The sequence below is a fragment of the Myxocyprinus asiaticus genome, chromosome 30, assembly GCF_019703515.2.
Source record: "Myxocyprinus asiaticus isolate MX2 ecotype Aquarium Trade chromosome 30, UBuf_Myxa_2, whole genome shotgun sequence".
Classification (NCBI taxonomy): Eukaryota; Metazoa; Chordata; class Actinopteri; order Cypriniformes; family Catostomidae; genus Myxocyprinus; species Myxocyprinus asiaticus.
The window spans coordinates 9,791,827-9,811,086 of NC_059373.1; the positions used below are offsets into that span (position 1 = coordinate 9,791,827).

The 19,260-nt window shown below is 36.0% G+C and overlaps 1 protein-coding gene across 1 annotated transcript; it reads left to right on the top strand.

The window, feature by feature from the left end:
* The first annotated feature begins 744 nt into the window (after window positions 1-744).
* Window positions 745-11,981, top strand: si:ch211-288g17.4 (uncharacterized). Its single transcript, XM_051664580.1, has 17 exons — window positions 745-904; window positions 1,277-1,424; window positions 1,515-1,619; window positions 2,346-2,426; window positions 2,547-2,603; window positions 4,158-4,238; window positions 4,936-5,016; window positions 5,296-5,391; window positions 5,897-5,989; window positions 6,517-6,603; window positions 6,874-6,933; window positions 7,292-7,444; window positions 7,994-8,110; window positions 8,340-8,432; window positions 10,585-10,671; window positions 10,948-11,034; window positions 11,182-11,981. The coding sequence occupies exons 1-17, from the start codon at window positions 859-861 to the stop codon at window positions 11,264-11,266; spliced, it is 1,557 nt and encodes a 518-aa protein (XP_051520540.1). The 5' UTR covers window positions 745-858; the 3' UTR covers window positions 11,267-11,981.
* The last annotated feature ends 7,279 nt before the right edge of the window (window positions 11,982-19,260 follow it).

Here is a 19,260-nt window from a genome sequence, read left to right on the forward strand (position 1 = left end):
TAATTTTTTTAAACTTAATTTTAAATGAATCCCATGTTTAGGAGCTGTTGTCTGATTGTGTTTAGTATTTAAACAACCTCTTGGATTAAAGCAAAGTGTGTATTAATGGTGATTTTCAATTTACATATCTACTCAAATGATGGCTGACGAAAAATTTATCTCTAAGTAGTCTCTCTCTTGCTCTCTGCTTGTAGCAAGAAACAGCAATATGATTACAGATATTGTCAATCATAAGACTTGCATGCTACTGTAACTTTCACTAAACTTTGTTTGCTAACAGTTGTGCTCATAAGTTTACCCCTCAGAATCTGTAAATAAGTTTAGCATAAAAAAAAAAGAAAAAACAATTTCTTGTGTTATTTAGTACTACCCTCATGAAGCTGCATAACAGATATTTAAGTATATATTACAGAAGATAAAATAATAAGTGAAATAACCCAAACTGTCTTGTTCAAAAGTTTACGCACCCTTTGTTCTTAATATCATGTGTTGCCTTGAGCATCATTGACTGCTTGCAAACACAGAATATGTTTATTGAATCTCATCTGACCCAAAAAATCTGCTGACTTTACAAACACTAAAGTGGACAATCAACTAATAAAAAAAGAGATGGACTCTCTGCTTTACTATGACCTTAAACTTCATAGAGGAGTTTACTTTGAAATGATTCCCATTTGTAAGAGCTGTTGACAGATTGCAAGATATATTTTTCAGTAGGCGTATGCACACACATGCAAGTTCAAATCGATGAAGATTAAGTTCAATCTAGATTTTTAATGACGTTCAGTCCACAGTGGAAATACTGTATTATGATCTCTTTCTCTTGTCCTCTTTTTGTTCCAAGCTAGAAACAGCAATATGAAGTCACTGGCCTTCTTAATCCTAGCTGTGGTTCTCTCTAAAGGTAAATTAGCCAGGTTTGTGTCATTATATTCCTTAATTCACTGTTGCTCTACCCGTGGTAGGATTTCGTCTCGTATTAGATATGGCAGATGGAATAATATCAACAGAGCGAGTGTCTGTTATGTGAGTGGTATTATTAATCTAGCAGTGTAGTTATTTTAATATATTTGTTATATTACTAAAATGTTTACTGCAATCAGATCTACGGATTTAATTATTTATCAGCCTAAATGATACAGCAGCCATTCCAGTCTGTTTCAATGCTTTACCAGAAGTACATTCTGTAGATTTCTGACGATATTAATAAAATTCTTCTTCTTCTTTTTCTTCTTCTTCATTAATTTTTGTTTATTCTGTTTTTATTTTTATGAAGGTGTAGACAGTGTCACCCTGACAGATAAAGACTATGAAATTGCAGATAAACTCCTCACATTTGGGGCTGAAGCTTTTTTGAAATTCTTGGACAACCTCAAAATAGCAGCGGAAACAGCTGTGAAAAACAATGAGATAAACAAAACAGGGTAAACCAGTAACATATTATGGATATTATTGTATCACATACTGTTAATTCAATACGTCTCAACATAACCCTTGTTTCTTATGTTGTACAGCAATGAAATGCAAGACTTTTGGAACTCTTTGAAAGAGTTAATCGAGAGGATCATTGCTGAGGAAAGAGCTAAAGGAAACCAGGATGAGTTACTTCTAGCAACAAAGTGAGTTAAACTTTGTCCACAGGATACAAAAGGCTGTTTGCATTTTGCAATTAAATAATGAACTCCCTTTCACATTTCCCAAAGACGTAAGTCCTCAAATGAACTGCTATATACTGCTTAACACAATCTTTTTTCATTTGATTTATTTTTTAATCCCCTTTTCTCCCAATTTTGAATGTCCAATTCCCACTACTTACTAGGTCCTCGTGGTGGCGCGGTTACTCACCTCAATCCGGGGGGCGGAGGACAAGTCTCAGTTGCCTCCGCTTCTGAGACTGTCAATCCGCGCAGGTTATCATGTGGCTCATTGTGCATGACACCGCAGAGACTCCCAGCATGTGGAGGCTCATGCGATCCATGCACAACTTACCTCGTGCCCAGGGGCGGACTGGGAAGAGAAATCAGCCTGGGATTTTACATGGAAACGGGGGGGACTCTACCCTCCCTAGCAACCGGGCCAATTCTGGTTGCTTAGGAGACCTGGCTGGAGTCACTCAGCACACCCTGGATTCAAACTCGCGACTCCAGGGGTGGTAGTCAGCGTCAATACTCGCTGAGCTACCCAGGCCCCCTGTTTAACACAATCTTGAACATCTCTAAATATAATTATCTTGAACATTACAAAATGGTTTGCTAAGATGAAGAACTATGGTGATTTTATTTCTTCCTCTGAACTGTTTCAATATCACACTGATCTGATACATTCTTGTTTTCTTTGTTTCACAGAATTTTTCATAGACTTGGCAAACTCTATCTGAATGGTCTGTTTAGTCTGATTGACACATTTCCCAGTGAACATTTTTTCGGGTAAGAATGGCATTCAGCCAATTAATGATATTATAATAATAATTGTTATTTTTTATTATAAAACATTTTCATCTTGATCATTATATCACTAAAAGACTTATGTTTCTGATCTTCTGACAGAAGTGTGAACATATTCCAAGGGGTCTTAAAAAATGAGACAATTGTGGAGATCTGGAAGTAAGCATGTCTCCCCCTTAAAGATCCCATGAAATCTCTTGATGAGTGCAGTTGTCTAACCTGTGTTAATATATTTCCTATTGAAACAGGAAGTTTGGGTGAGACACATTGAAGGGATCGTCTCTGTTTTTTTAGATAACCAGTAGGCTTTAGTGACGTCGGTAACACTTTACAATAAGGTTTCATTTGTTAACATTATTAAATGCATTATAACAATCTATTTGTTACATCATCTATTAATCTTTGTTAATGTTAGTTAATAAAAATACAATTGTTCATTGTTAGTTCACAGTGCATTAACTAATGTTATCTAATACAACTTTTGATTTAAAAAATGTATTAGTTAATATGATGAAATTAACTTGAACTAAGATTAATAAATGCTTAATAAGTGTAGTTCATTGTTAGTTTATGTTAACTAATGTTAACAAATGGAAACTTATTGTGAAGTGTTACCGTTACGTCACAGCCAGGGTACAAAATAATTTTGCATCTTACAAATTGAGGCAAGCACAGAAGAGAAACTTTTTGTTCAAGCACCATTTCTGAGGCTGAACTGAATTATGAGGACACACATGACAATTCACCTAATGTGGTTGCATGTCATTTGCTCTGTGTTAATGCAAGCAGTCACAAATATTTGGAATTAAGCAATGCCAAAATAAAGTGAACCTGCAGAGTTGCGTTCACAATGCATTTAAAACGCGAACTTGTGCGTGGAAATAAAGCAAACTAAACTCAGAGCACCTCCTGAGATGGTCTGAAATCATTTGCATCATTCTCATAGACAACACTATTCTTGCAAACTGTTTTTAAATGACTGAAACAGAAAAGAAAAAGTGAGAACTGTATGCATGTGCATGTTCTGTGAGAAGCGCTCGTGCTGTGCTCATGAACGTCAGTGCGCCATTGAATGTCTGAACACACAGCGAATCAGACACACATCAATGGATTTTCTTTCGCCTGTTCTTCAAAATGTAATCAAGTGTGTTTCTTCAAACGCACGTCTTTGTGTCTAATGGCACATCTTGTCATATGTCACACCACCCGTGACATATGAACAGTGACAGGTAGATGAGCAAGGTAACCCTTAACTGTGCAGGAAATACTTGTGTTTGGCGGGCTGGCGGGTGTTAATTTCAAACCCTGGTCACCACAATCAATCATGATTTGCTAGGTACAGTAGGCGTTAGGGGAGGGCAATCTCATTCTATAGGCTAGAGCATTTGATTGGACAAACTGTGTAGCGCAGGATGACTCATCAATATTTTTAGTCCATTTTCCTGCAAAAGAGAGACTGTAAATTTGAAATTCTTATATCTTCAAAAGGTTTATTTGGTCAACTTTGAAGAAAACACCAGCAAATAGATGGCTTCAAAGCTAAAAGGCAAAATAGATGGCTTTAAAGTAACAACTCCAATTCGGATTTCATGGGGTCTTTAAAGCTATCCTAAATCTTTCATATTTTTTTCCCCTGAATAATCAATGGCTCTGCATAACTTATAAAATGATCATATTATATGTTAGAAATTATCTTTTTTTTATTTATCATAGAGATATGGAGTCGCGCTACTTTCCAGGAGCCCCACCAATCTACAGCGATCCCATGGGGTTCCTCAGTTACCTTCTGTCTCGGTATGTATAACCTCATGTTAAACCAAAAATTTTCTTAGCCAAAAATGACAATTCTCTTATCATTTACTCACCCTCATGCCATCCCAGATGTGTATGACTTTCTTACTTCTGCAGAACACAAATGCAGATTTTAAGAAGAATATCTCAGCTCTGTAGGTCCATACAATGCAAGTGAATGGGTGCCAAATTTTGAAGCTCCAAAATACACATAAAGGCAGCATAAAATTAATCCATAACAGTGGTTAAATCCAAGTGTTTAGACACGATAAGATAGGTGTAGGTGAGAAACAGATCAATATTTAAGTCATTTTTTTTTATCATACAGTAAATTCTTCTCCCTGCCCAACAGAAACATGTGAATCACCAAAAACAGAAGAAGGATAATGTGAAAGTGGAGAATGACTGAGCAGGGAGGAGAATTTATAGTAAAAAAGGACTTAAATATTGATCTGTTTCTCACCCACACCTATCATATCACTTCACAAGTTATGGATTAAATCACCAGAGTCGTCTAGAGTACTTTTATGTTTCCCTTATCTCCTTTGAAAAAAATAATCATTCTTTTATTACATTTCCATTAAAAACTTTTAAATGTTCAGTTGTAAAATGAAGACATTTTATGTGTGAATATAAACAACAAAATGATTTTGATGGATTGATTCCAGAATTTTGTGTGAAAATTACATTTCTTTAACAGGATGGTAGAACCCCAAATGAACCGAATCCTGAAAGTAGCTTCAGAAGTTGGAAAAATAGACATCGACCAACTTTATGAGGAGTAAGGCCCCTTTTGTCATGCATTGCTATGTTACAGGAGAACATCTATAGTATAAAATTCAACAGGTTGTGGTTGACTCTCACTGTTGAGTAAAGTTTTGACAAGACTGGCATTTAAGTTCTTTAATTACTGTGTTTGTTTAAAAAGGTTCTGTTTATTAAAACATTATGTTTGGCATAGGGCACTAAGATGGCAAATGTGATGAAAATCACATATTTTACAGTATATCCAAATAAATTTTGAGAGTTCCTTTTTTTTTTTTTTTTTTTTTTTTTGTAGTGCACAGATGGCTATAAATTTGGTCAGAGAAAAGGCCATGGAAATTTCAACCTTAGAGATGCAAAAAGAGAAGAATGATTTTCTAATAACATTGAGGTAAGGCCAATTATTAAGAGCAATTATCAGAACAAGACTATTAAGAAATATATTTTTTTAATATTAATTTGTTTTCATGAATATACAGATAAAGGTATAAAATATTTACATTTATCAATGCAAAATTATTCAAATGTCACAATGAGCAGCCTGAAAAGTAAATACATCATAAGATGAACCAACGAGAACATAGAAAAAGTGCAGAAGCAAAAAGTAAGAGTAGACTGTGAACTACAGTATAAATAGAGAATCAAAATATCAGTGAGGTAAATTTTATTTGTATAGCACTTTTCTCAACATATATTGTTGCAAAGCAGCTTGAAAATTTTGCCTTAATGCTCCTAATGCCACATGACATGGATTGAAGTTCAAATATGGAAAATTAATAAATTCATGTTTGAATGTACAGAACATACTGATCTGTTAAATAATGTTTGTTAATGACTTATTGGTGTAAATGATTATAAAGTGTGAGCAGTGATTTACTGGCTGTGTTTTTAAATAGAACTGCATTTGGGGTTCTCACGTTTTACTGGGAAAATCTTTTGGAGTACACTGAAAGCTGGGCATTCCACAATAAATATTTAGCTGCCTTAAGGTAAGACTATGATTTGAGCCACAAATTTTACACTGACATTATTAAATAAAAAGTGTTGATCACACCGGTTATCTTAATAATTTCCCCATGATAATATGGAGAGATATTCTCCATGTTATCATGGAGATTATTAGAGCATTATTAGTGCATAACCTCATCAGAGATAGAAGATTCCAGAAACTCTCCAGCCTTATTACAAAAACACCCAGACTCTAGAATCCTATTTTATGTTTATGTTTAGTAACCATTGAGATTTCAGTTAGGATCTTTTGACAGACCTTATCTTAAAACTTTAGGTACGTTTCTGTAATGCAGTCTTTGAAGAGTTACTGTAATCATACCATTGAACCAGAAACTTATCTGTACCTATTCAACTATCACTTCATTTACAGCTATAATGTTAGCCAACCAAGATTGTGACAAAAGTCACAAAAGACAGAAGTATATAATTTTTTTTTTTAAATAAATATAATAAAATAATATAATATAATAAACTGAATGTTGAGTAGAGCATTTTTGTGTTGCAGGCGATGGAAGGAGCTAGCAGTGCTGAAAAACACATCTGAAAATTATCATGTAATTATTGACCCAGAGACAGGACGTCAAGCCTTAATGTGAGGAAAGATTACAATTATAATTTTTATAATTACACTTGAATTAAAAGATGACAGCTCTTGGACTCTGCCTGCTAAGAAAAATAAATAGTTCTTATCCTGAGGATGACTTTAGAAAATTAGAGTATGGGGTGTGAGTACTGCCATCTTTCCTACTATGATAAAAAAAAAAAAAAAAAAAAAACTTTTTAGTCAACATCACTGTAATGCTATTGTAATGATATGTGACTGGTATCTTGCAGATAACTATGATTTAACTTCTCTATCTAGTTGGGCAGATCAGCATTTTGGCAGTTATTTTGGTAATGAGAAATTCAATCAGTCCAGCTGGTAAGTACTATGGTACTTTTCATTCATTACACACTATGCAAAATCAACGACCGTGAACGAACTCGAATTGACTCTAATAACTTGCTCAAAGCTTAGACCACAGACCTCAGGGGATGATTAAAGTAAATATGCATCGATTCATATCCATTAATAAAGCTGTTATAATTATTGTGTGGTATGTGTCAGGTATGTCTGATGAATGTATTGCCATCCATTTTAACAGAGTCTGTTACACAAGATTTTATTTTTTTTTATTTTTTTTGACAGTTGCATTGCTTAGAAATGGAAGTGCATATCCATTCATTTTGTTCTTTTTTTTTTTAATTATTATTATTATTTTTTTTTTAACATTTTATAGGGCCATCCTTAAGATTGCTACAGTTTACCCTCTTCCTATATATGAAAAACTGTCTGAAAGTGGCCTTGGGATTTCTGAGATCAATTCTTGTCTAATCAACGCTAATGACATACTCACTGAACTACTAGGAGAAGAAATCTTGCACAATTTTAGGTAAGAACATTTGGATTCATAGCCTATTAGCTCACACTGAACACCAGAGGTGGATTACCGTAAGCTTCCCCAGTATAAAAAAAGAAAGAAAAAAAGCTGGTGTCACAAGTAAACAAGTTGCGCAATACAGTATTTAAAGGGATAGTTCACCCAAAAATGAAAACTTGGTCATCAGTTACTCTGACAGCTTACTGATTGTCCTGTCACCATTCAACATTCAAACAACATCAACATTCTTCAAAGTTCTCCTCTTGTTTTCCTCCAAAGAAAAAGAAAGAAACATTCCATTAAGCATCGCTGTACCCAACTATGTCAATACTTATGCCAACACTTTTTTCTTGCCTGTCAAATAAGCTTTAGTAGAATATTTGGTTTAGGGTAGTTTTAAGCAAATTCTGCTTATAGTTTATGCCAATAATCTTGTTTTACCTTCACTGTACAATGACTATTAAGAGCTTTTGTTTATCTTGATAAGCATGTGAGTGTGCGTTATTATAATTCGATCTATAAGCTATATAATGCAGTTTGTACTGTCCTGTTGTCATCCAGGGGAGTGCTTAATGAACAATGGAATACTTTTAATAACGAAATTTTGCAGCTCTCCATAAACAAGCAAAACAAATTTACATCAGATGGGGAAGGGGAGGACCAATTGCGACATTTACAGTAAGATACATTAAGCCCTGAAGTTTGTTTATGTGCATATCTTCTTCTGTATGTACCTGGTTCCTCTGAGATGCCAATTTAATTTTGTGCTTACATTCAGTGAAAGCTGACTGGGCAAGTAAGATTGCTTTTTCTTTTTTTTTTTTTTTTTTTTTTTTTTTTTTTTTTACATGGAATTTGTTCAAATGAAATTGATCCCAACCATCTTCTCTCTTGATGTTTGGAACAGCAAAATTAAAGAAATACTCTTTGACATCTGGGACCAAGTTCTCTCGACGATCAATACAAATATGAATGAGGATGATATTGAACAATCAGCAAGGTAAAGCCCATAACAAACACATCAGTTATGTACTGTATACAATATATAATGCACTAATACTGCATATATATTTATAGTTAAAACTATATCATTAACTGGCACAATCATAAATGTTTAGTCTTACCTTTGACATTAGCATACCAATAAAGCTTTAGTTTAAAGTAAATAATAATATTTAGATATACAGGTGCATCTCAATAAATTAGAATGTCGTGGAAAAGTTCATTTATTTCAGTAATTCAACTCAAATTGTGAAACTCGTGTATTAAATAAATTCAATGCACACAGACTGAAGTAGTTTAAGTCTTTGGTTCTTTTAATTGTGATGATTTTGGCTCACATTTAACAAAAACCCACCAATTCACTATCTCAAAAAATTAGAATACATCATAAGACCAATAAAAAAAACATTTTTAGTGAATTGTTGGCCTTCTGGAAAGTATGTTCATTTACTGTATATGTACTCAATACTTGGTAGGGGCTCCTTTTGCTTTAATTACTGCCTCAATTCAGCGTGGCATGGAGGTGATCAGTTTGTGGCACTGCTGAGGTGGTATGGAAGCCCAGGTTTCTTTGACAGTGGCCTTCAGCTCATCTGCATTTTTTGGTCTCTTGTTTCTCATTTTCCTCTTTACAATACCCCATAGATTCTCTATGGGGTTCAGGTCTGGTGAGTTTGCTGGCCAGTCAAGAACACCAACACCATGGTCATTTAACCAACTTTTGGTGCTTTTGGCAGTGTGGGCAGGTGCCAAATCCTGCTGGAAAATGAAATCAGCATCTTTAAAAAGCTGGTCAGCAGAAGGAAGCATGAAGTGCTCCAAAATTTCTTGGTAAACGGGTGCAGTGACTTTGGTTTTCAAAAAACACAATGGACCAACACCAGCAGATGACAATGCAGCCCAAATCATCACAGACTGTGGAAACTTAACACTGGACTTCAAGCAACTTGGGCTATGAGCTTCTCCACCCTTCCTCCAGACTCTAGGACCTTGGTTTCCAAATGAAATACAAAACTTGCTCTCATCTGAAAAGAGGACTTTGGACCACTGGGCAACAGTCCAGTTCTTCTTCTCCTTAGCCCAGGTAAGACGCCTCTGACGTTGTCTGTGGTTCAGGAGTGGCTTAACAAGAAGAATACGACAACTGTAGCCAAATTCCTTGACACGTCTGTGTGTGGTGGCTCTTGATGCCTTGACCTCAGCCTCAGTCCATCCCTTGTGAAGTTCACCCAAATTCTTGAATCGATTTTGCTTGACAATCCTCATAAGGCTGCGGTTCTCTCGGTTGGTTGTGCATCTTTTTCTTCCACACTTTTCCCTTCCACTCAACTTTCTGTTAACATGCTTGGATACAGCACTCTGTGAACAGCCAGCTTCTTTGGCAATGAATGTTTGTAGCTTACCCTCCTTGTGAAGGGTGTCAGTGATTGTCTTCTGGACAACTGTCAGATCAGCAGATTGTGTAGCCTAGTGAACCAAACTGAGAGACCATTTTGAAGGCTCAGGAAACCTTTGCAGGTGTTTCGAGTTGATTAGCTGATTGGCATGTCACCATATTCTAATTTTTTGAGATAGTGAATTGGTGGGTTTTTGTTAAATGTGAGCCAAAATCATCACAATTAAAAGAACCAAAGACTTAAACTACTTCAGTCTGTGTGCATTGAATTTATTTAATACACGAGTTTCACAATTTGAGTTGAATTACTGAAATAAATGAACTTTTCCACGACATTCTAATTTATTGAGATGCACCTGTATTACAGTAATAGTGGATCGGTATGGGATATTTGGAAATAAAGTGGCATCTGTTTCCCAGCTGAACCACAGCACATTTATTTTGCTTGGTACTTAGACAATAGAGTTTGTTGTTGTTGTTGTTGTTTATTGACTGTCTTTTTTTTATTCTTAAGCACTTGCATTATTTTATTTGCCAAAATGATCTTACTCGTCCTTTTTTTCTTAACATTATGGCACTGTAGCAAGCAGACTATATTGTGTTATACCATAAGCTGTTGCTTTCAAACACCACATGGAACATTTAACCACAGTCTTTGCTTTAATAAAGAAAGAGCTTTTTTATTAATAAATGGTTACATTATTTTTTTTAAATGCAAATCTGCATTGGTACTGCTTTAACTTTACATTTATAGGTACTTGGATGAAGTGAAGACCGTTTTCATTAAAGAGTTAATTGACAGTGGAGAAATAACTCAAGAGAAGCTTGATGAAGCACACAAGTAAGAAAAGATTCAGTATATTTAAGTAGTTGGAAGTACACCCAAAATGTTTGGTTGAAAACAAGTTTCAACTGTACATATACAGTACATGTACAGTCAGCTTTAAAGGAAATACTACAGACCTACTGTATAGGTAACACACATTTATTAAATTTGCATCTTACCTCAGACTGTTAAATGTAGGCCTAAATGAAATGGCCTACAAATTTCTGAAAATACAACAGTATGTCACAATGCAATGTAACAAACTCTCTTGTTTCACTCATGATTATAAAGAACACTCATCAATGTAACACACACACTCTTCGAGAAATATGTAAAAATGATCGATGGTCTGGATGAAAGGATCAGTGTTTCTATTCAGTAAGAACTTCTACTGTTAATCTTCAGAACATTAAAGAATATTAAAATCAATACTTTCAAAAACGATACAACATGGCATTGTATTTGATTAAAAAATATCAAGTGTAAAGTTGGTCATATTTTTTTTTATTATTTTTGTTTTTTCAGAACTCTTGGCAAAGTGATGCTGAAGACCTTTTCTACTACAAATACTGTCCTGATTAATACATTGGGCTTCCTTCTGTCTGATTAATCTCTCTCAGGACAATAACATTTTTTGTACTTTTGTCGTAGGCCTTCTGTGCCATATGAATAATCCTTGTTTTATCCATCCATCTCACTAAGTATACTGCCTGTTTTCTCCTCCCTCTTTTGTCTCTACAGTATTTTGTTCCTGTTCTTGTCTGTATGCTGAAATGTGGCCTCATAAAATCTGTAGCAGGGAACAGAGTTGAGTCTGATCCTTGTTCCCAAACTCGTAATTACACATTTGTTTAAATAGATTAAATCATGTTTAAATGCTACTAAAACAACGTAAAGAATCTTTTTAGTATGTAAAAAATATTTATAAAATTTTTTTTCGGACATACTGATTTGCAAAATCATACAGGTTTATAAGGTTTGATGCAGCATTTTGTGTGTTCACAAACTGCAGGGATTTTGGTGTGTTTGCTGGGATTCAAGGAAATCTGCTTGCCAGTTTTCAGTATTAGTCTAACATATACAGTTAAGCAGGAGTGTGCAATTATTTTGGTACAGGGGCCACATCAGCCTTTAAGTAGAACATGAAAGAGAGAAGATGAAAAGTTCTGAATAACTGAATGGTAGTTGTGCACTCATGCACTCAATGAATGATGCACAGTTTTCTGAAGTGTATACAGTCTGATGGGACCATTCTGCGATTGCTTGAAGTTTTATTAAAACTGAATTAAGATAGAATAAAATTATTAATTGTTTATTTTACCATACTTCAATGCAGTGGTAATTTAGTATTCAATTTAACACTCTATATCAGGAGTCTGGTTTAATAGTAAAATAAAATATTTGGAAATTATAGATTCTAAAAGCTTATTTTAATGTTTGCCGCAAAGTGGATAAAGTTGTTTTATTCGCAAAACATTATCAACCTGTTTACACGCTCATGGGTCATGCTGTGGGTCTCATCAATGGTTTGTTTGGCATCCCATTCAGCACACAACTGAATAAAACAGGCTGCATGACACTGATAAATGATTACTGCCAGAGTAACATTTGCATACAGGTGTGAGTGACTTCAGTATTTTACAAATAACACAAAGAACAAACATTTTCCTCTCTCACTTGGTTTTGCTCGCATGTCCCCTCCGTGTGTGAATGATGCGAAGATCTATTGGGATTTTACAAAAGTTAATCACTGAAAAGGTTTGCTCGCAGACTTGGCACTAAACAGCACACGCAGCCTCAAGAATGGACACGGAGTGGCTGCAACACACTTTTCTTTGAGCAGAATATTGCACTATTGAGCGTTAAGTTTTTTTTTTTCCGAAGAGGAGAGAGAGCGCACACTTGCATGCATGGTTGCCAGATTGCATAAATTAAGTATGACATAAGGCAAAATATTTCCAATTTGCGCAAGTATAAATCTCTGATAGGGGTTTTGCATCTATTATCCGGCAACCCTGAGCATATTAAAAGCTTGTGGATGCACAATAGGTCCCAAAGCCAGAAAAATGAAAGTTCTAATAAAAAACGTTCATGATAAATCGACCGGCGGGCAGCAGTTTGCCCTGGTCTGCAATTGAGGGTGCTCAGTTAAGATGTTTTTCTTACATACCTCTGTTTCCTTCTCACCTCAATATTTACTCATAATAAAAGTATTTTCAGAACAAAAATATCTGGAATTTTTTTGGAATCTGTGTCAGTCTAGGCAGGGGCGGACTGGGAAGAGAAATCGGCCCGGGATTTTACATAGAAACAGGCCTGGGGGTCGGGGGTCGCTGTCCTTTTCTGCATATTGCTGCCCCCTTCGGCAAATCGCAGCTCTGTTTTGTGGCCCGTTCTGCATAACGGAAAAAGTCCCGGTTCTCTCGATGGAGAGTCCACCCCTGTGCCGCGGCCATTACTTTGACCGGCCGTTCGGGAATAAACGGCCTCAAAATTCCTCAACATTGAGTGATTCCACAGTTTTTTCCTCTACTTGTTCTGGAAAAGAATATGCCATTAATTAAAATAATATAGTTTAATTTGTTCGAGGGATGTTTCATGAAGCCAGAATGTTCAGCTATTAAACAAAAAATGTTTTGTGTCATATCTGTGATTTGTTTATTTGCTACAAATGAAAAAAAACTGGGTGAACATCCTCTAAGTGTTTTTGCCAGGGGTTGTAATCGAGCTTGAAATCATGATCACCAAGAAGACCGCTGTCAAGATTTATAATGAAAAGAGAATTACATTTTGGTCTGTTCTCACACAAAACCGATTGGATCGCTTCAGAAGACATTGATTAAACCACTGGAGTCGACTGGATTACTTTTATGATGCCTTTATGTGATATTTGGACCTTCAGAGTTCTGATCAACATTCACTTGTGTTGTGAGGACCTACAGAGCTTCACTTGTGTTCTGCAGAAGAAAGAAAGCCATACACATCTTGGATGGCATGAGGGTGAATAAATGATAGGGAATTTTCATTTTTGGGTGAACTATCACTTTAAAATGCCTAATATTGGTTGATTAATTTGTCTATCCAATATATCCACCTATCACTACTCGTGTGAACATTTATGTAGATAATAGAAATAAAAACATTTCTATATAAGCCTAGCCTACTTTTTTCATAATAGCATCATTAATATATGAACAGCTCTGATCTTGCTTACATTTACGGTAACATGCTATTCTCACTTTTTATATAGTAATTCCTTGATCTATTTTATTTATCTGATTTTAAGATTGAATGATTTATCCTTAATGTTAGAGCCATTGCACAACATGTGCTTTTGACATGTTATAGCTGCAGTAACATATTTTATGACAACATTCAGCCAGTTAATTTCAGTTAATTAATTAATAGGTTAATTTCCTGTTAATTAATAGGTTAGGTCCTCAACCTAATGTGTGAACCACTTTCAACCAGAAGAGGGTGCTATAAATCTTCTTACTCTACCACCTACACCAAACCAGAACTACTTTCTGTGCCGCCATGGTAGCAGCGAATAAAAATGATGTCCTCGGACCTTATCTGCAAAGAGCTGGCAAGAGTTCAAGTCTTTGTCCTAGTCTGAGGATATGCTTCGTAAAAGTGTTTTATTTTGATGTTGGCTATAGCTCTGTGTGTCTGGATTTTTGGGTATAACTGCATACACTTTATGTTCTCAAGCAGCAGAAACAGTCTATCTTGACCAAGGTCTATTGCAACAGCACACCTCAGTTTGCAGTACAGTCAGGGTGACTGATTGGTCTGGAGACCAAGGAAGAGGTAGAGGAACAGAGAAAATTAGTGTATGAGAGGCAACAAAAGATAGACGGACAAATATTTGACAACAAATTAATCATTGTGCTTAATTAAAGGGATGCATGTGTGCACATAGCTTCTGGTAGAGGAACCAGAAGATTTTGATTACTGTACTCAAGTGGAATGCATGGTGTAAATGCATTGCTAACTAACAATTGGAGTTTAATGGCCATATTGTGGTATAGTGGTTAAAGCAAAAGCTCAGTGCTAAGTAATAAGAAGGTTGTTGGTTTGATTTCCACAAGGAGAAAGCCATGAGCCATCACCATTTTGCCCTAAACCTCAGGTTGCTTTACGGGACTGTCTCTGTATTAAAATTTCAGCCATTTTGCTAACTTCCTCTACACTGATATATCAAGACACCTATTATGGGATATCTGTAAGGTTGTTGGGACAGTTTTTGCATGGTATTTTAAAAAAACACAATCAGGGCTGCTGATAAAGGGGGACAACTGGACCTTTTGTTCCGTGCCCGGACTTGACTGGGGGGGCCAACAGATAGGCTTGTCCATACTGTACAGTGCATCTAAATGCGTTCAGTGGGAGACATGGATATAAACAGTGCGCAACAGCAAAAGCCGCCAGGGTAGTGCACGTTTATGGCAGGGGTGTAGATTCCATGGGGGATGGGGGGGAGGTAACCCCCACCAATAATAAAAACAAGCAAGTACATCCCCCCCCCCCCACACCCCATATTTATACAATGATCAATGGAAACATGTAAATTCTTCACACTGTAACCCCCCAATGTTCAAGCCAAATCTACGCCCTTGGTTGATGGAATAACTGTCAGCTAGTCACACTGTGATTTCGGCGACAGGAGATTCAGCTGCTTTATAAATTCAGACTTTCTACATTTGAATCACTGTCCCCCAGTAGCCTAGAAGTATTTTTGAATGTATGTACACGTGTGATCTTTAGTTTCCATGTGAAATGTCCACAAAGTGGCGCCAAAAGCAAGTTGTGTTTTAAGTTATTAGTAATTGATATAACACAGTCACCAGCAACCCTTATAAAAAATCTAGAGTTCTGACAAATTAGCTGCAAACATGCTGCAAGTTTCCCAGTCATTATTTTCACTTGCAAATGAGATTGTGACTCACCGCAAATGTTTGCCGGATGTTTGCAGCTCTTCACCGTTAGTGGTGAACCTGCAGCAAACCTTTGGCGACAATGAAGAGTTTGCCGCGAAGCTTGTATGCATATGAAGAAATGAGTGGCTTATTTGTGGCATATTTGTGTCAAGTTTGCAACAAGTTTTCCAGAATTCCCGAATTTTGTAAGTGCTGCAAAATCAGGATTAGAATGGACTGATTGAGGAAGTGACCAGCCGTGCTCAAGTGGAAATTCTACTGCACCCTGTTTAGAACCCTTCGACCCGATAGTGGAAAAATGTTTTATGGCGCTTATTCTGGTCCAAGCACCACTAATTAGTTGGATTATGTACTGCTGCTTCATTTAAACACTATAGCAGTATCTTAACAGGACCTGTTAAATGGAATTTAGCAGACACTTACATCCGAGCTGAATTAGAGAACACTAATTGCAGGGACAATCCCCCTGGAGCAGCCTAAGGTTAAGTGTCTTCCTCAAGGGCACAATATCATTATCATATCAAAGGTCATTATCTCAGTAACTTTATGAACCCTGGGTCATCTCAAGTCATGAAATATTAGGTTGCACTCGGTTTTCAATTAAGGCTAATTGAGGATTTTTATAAATTCTGAGACCACAATATTAGGTATTTACACTGATAGCAAAAACAAAATGGTGATGATATTATAATGGTAAATATGGACATTTGCAAGTGTACTTAAAAGTTAAAAAAATTAAAAATGTGTAATACCCTTTTGGAAGGGTATAACTACCATATACAGTACTTAGGCTCATAAGATGTTTCACAAAAACATTTGTCTTAAGATGGTTATTTATATCTGCTACTTTAGTGTCAACAGGAAATATACATTTTATACTCCCAAACATTCCTTTTGCAAATAGAATAGAACAGAAGAACAGGGAGCCCTGCAACAGATGGCATGGCCCTCACAGAGCCCCCCACTGAACATCGGGTCAGTCTGGGATTACATGAAGAGACAGAAGTAATTGAGACAGCCTAAATAGATAGAAGAACTGTGGCACATTCTCCAAGAAGCTTGGAACATCCTGTCTGCCAACAACCAAAAAAAACTGTGTCCAGGTGTAAGTAGGAGATTTGGTGCTGTTTTGAAGGCAAAAGTGTTCACACAAAATAGATTTAGCTCTTTTTCTGTTTACTGGACTTTGTATGACGTTAATTGATTAATGAAAACTATTTATGTCATTATTTTTTTAAGAAATCCTTACTTTGTCACTGGAGTCAAGTCTACCACTGCATGAATAAGTGCAGTTTCGTCATGCAGTGCCTTCATTTTACACCAAGACAAGTGGATATTTCAAGATTAAAATTGCAGCGTGGTAAATTTTGCAGATTATGATCATTTTCAGGGTGATTCTGTAACTACGGGATCTTATGACCTCAGTTTATAAGTATACATTTTTATATCAGTGTTGCAATATATCAGTTCCTAAATCCATGTAAACAGCTGCATTAAGTGTATATGTCTTCTGCTTTGCAGATCACGTGCTTGACTTCTGGAGCACGAGCTGACAGTATGTCTACGCCTGCGCAGCATTTTTGCGTTTGACAGATGCAGCGCATTTTTCTCATGAGCTCTGAACTTAAATAAGCCTAATACGCTTTCAACCACAGAGATAAGGTGTAGTTTACCCTTAGTGTACAGAAATAATTATCTAAATTCTTTAGACACTGAAAATACTGTAACTTCACTGATCTAAGAATCCATAGAGGACATTAAAATAGTGACATTTGCATCAGTAAAGCATGATCTTGCTTCTTTTTATTCAGCATTTCATATAATTGGGCCTGTGGGACATTGTTCATGTTTTTTCACCATAATAATTACTAGAAACTGGTATCCAAACTTCTCTTCTAATTGACAGATTCGTCTAAATCTGACAAGTGTCCATAAAGTGATATTTCAACCATAAATGAATGTTCTGTCATAATTTCCCGCCCTCACTTTGTTCCAAACTTGTGTGAATTTGAGTATTTTGTGGAACCCAAAAAAGATATTAGACATAATGTTAGAGACTGACAGTCTCAGTCACCATTCCCTTTTAAAATATAGAGGAAAAAAACATGCAGTGACAGTAAATGGTGACTATAAAGCTAATGTTCTGTCTGACATCTCTTTAATTGTGTTGCACTGAAGAAAGTCATATGATTTGAAACAACATGAGGGTGTGTGATGACAATTTCCATTAATAATAATAATAATAATAGTATTTACACTGTAATACATGTTAAATATGTATTATGTAATGGAATATTGGGGCGTAATCATCCATTATGTTTTATGTGGAAGTAGTTACTCGCTACTTGAGTATTCTATTAATTGAATACTTTCTTACTCTTACTTGAGTAGTTTTTTACATTACTACTTTTACTTCTACTTGAGTAATATATATATATTTTTTAAGTAATTGTAGTTTTACTTGAGTAAAGATTTTGGGTACTCTACCCACCTCTGCCCCCCCAATATATATTCAGATTGGCACTGAACCAAGTGTATATTTTAATATGTATAACTTTTGCAATACTTCTTATATACCACATCATTACCAACACTGCCTAACATGATTTCCAACATAGTCTGGAATATTTCATTTAAGATGGCACAATCTTAAAATATTGTACAACTTGACATTTACGAAAAGGTATGACTTTTATTCCAATAGAGACTAACCAATCAACAAACAGAATTTCAAATAGATACAATACACGCATCACATTTTAGCTAGCTTCCTTTCCAACACTTTAGGAAATGTCAGTGAACAAATTACTTATTTATTATTACATATTTCTTTATGTAATACAAATTACATATATATGTCAACAACCTGTAAAATGCCAAACCCTGATGTTTTCTCTCTTCCATAGAACACAAAAGTTATTTTGCTATTAAAATTATCGTTAGGTTTAGGGTTTGGGTTAAGGGTTAGACTGTTGTTTGGGGTTAAGTTTGGGGACTGTTACGACTTGTCATGAGACCGGGTTGATAATTTCTTACATTAAAGGGCTTCTAATCAAGGATCTCTGGCCAAGAATTCATATTTTTGACCAGTTTTCTGTCATTTGGAAAAATGAACAAAATAAAATTTAAATTAAAGCTTAACATCAGTGAGCACGTGTACACTGTGCGCACATGCAGTCCTCTCTTCCTCTCATTTTTTCTTTTCCTGTCTGACACACACACACACCAACACACACTCTCTGCACAGTGTAAACCTTCTCCCCTTCCCCCCACGTTTCTCCCTTTCTGTCCCCCTCATCCTCCCCTCTCTCCACTCCCTCGCACTCTCACTTACAGCCTGCAAGCACTATTTCAAGCCTCTGTCAGACAGAGCGAAGGAGAGTAGTTCATAGAGGTCGGGGGGAGGGGCCGGCCGACAGGATTTGGAGTTCAAGTGCATGTGGAGAAAAAGACCTGGAAGACAGCAAGACAGAGAGAAAGAGAAGAATGAGAAAGCACAGGTTGGTGTACCGAACGGGGTTCCTCCTCCAGTTAATTCCACACCCTCCTTTTTCGGAGACACACAGACATATTTGGCCTGGAATGAAGAAGGTGAGATTGAAAAAACGAGAGCAACTAAAAGAAAATCGAACACCAGGAGACGACAGCAGAGGAGAGAAAA

Coding starts and splice junctions, on each gene's coding strand:
- si:ch211-288g17.4 (XM_051664580.1), top strand. CDS start 859: ATGAAGTCACTGGCCTTCTTAATCCTAGCTGTGGTTCTCTCTAAAG. Junction 5,392..5,896: donor GATTTTCTAATAACATTGAG/GTAAGGCCAATT, acceptor GTTTTTAAATAG/AACTGCATTTGGGGTTCTCA. Junction 6,934..7,291: donor AAATTCAATCAGTCCAGCTG/GTAAGTACTATG, acceptor AACATTTTATAG/GGCCATCCTTAAGATTGCTA.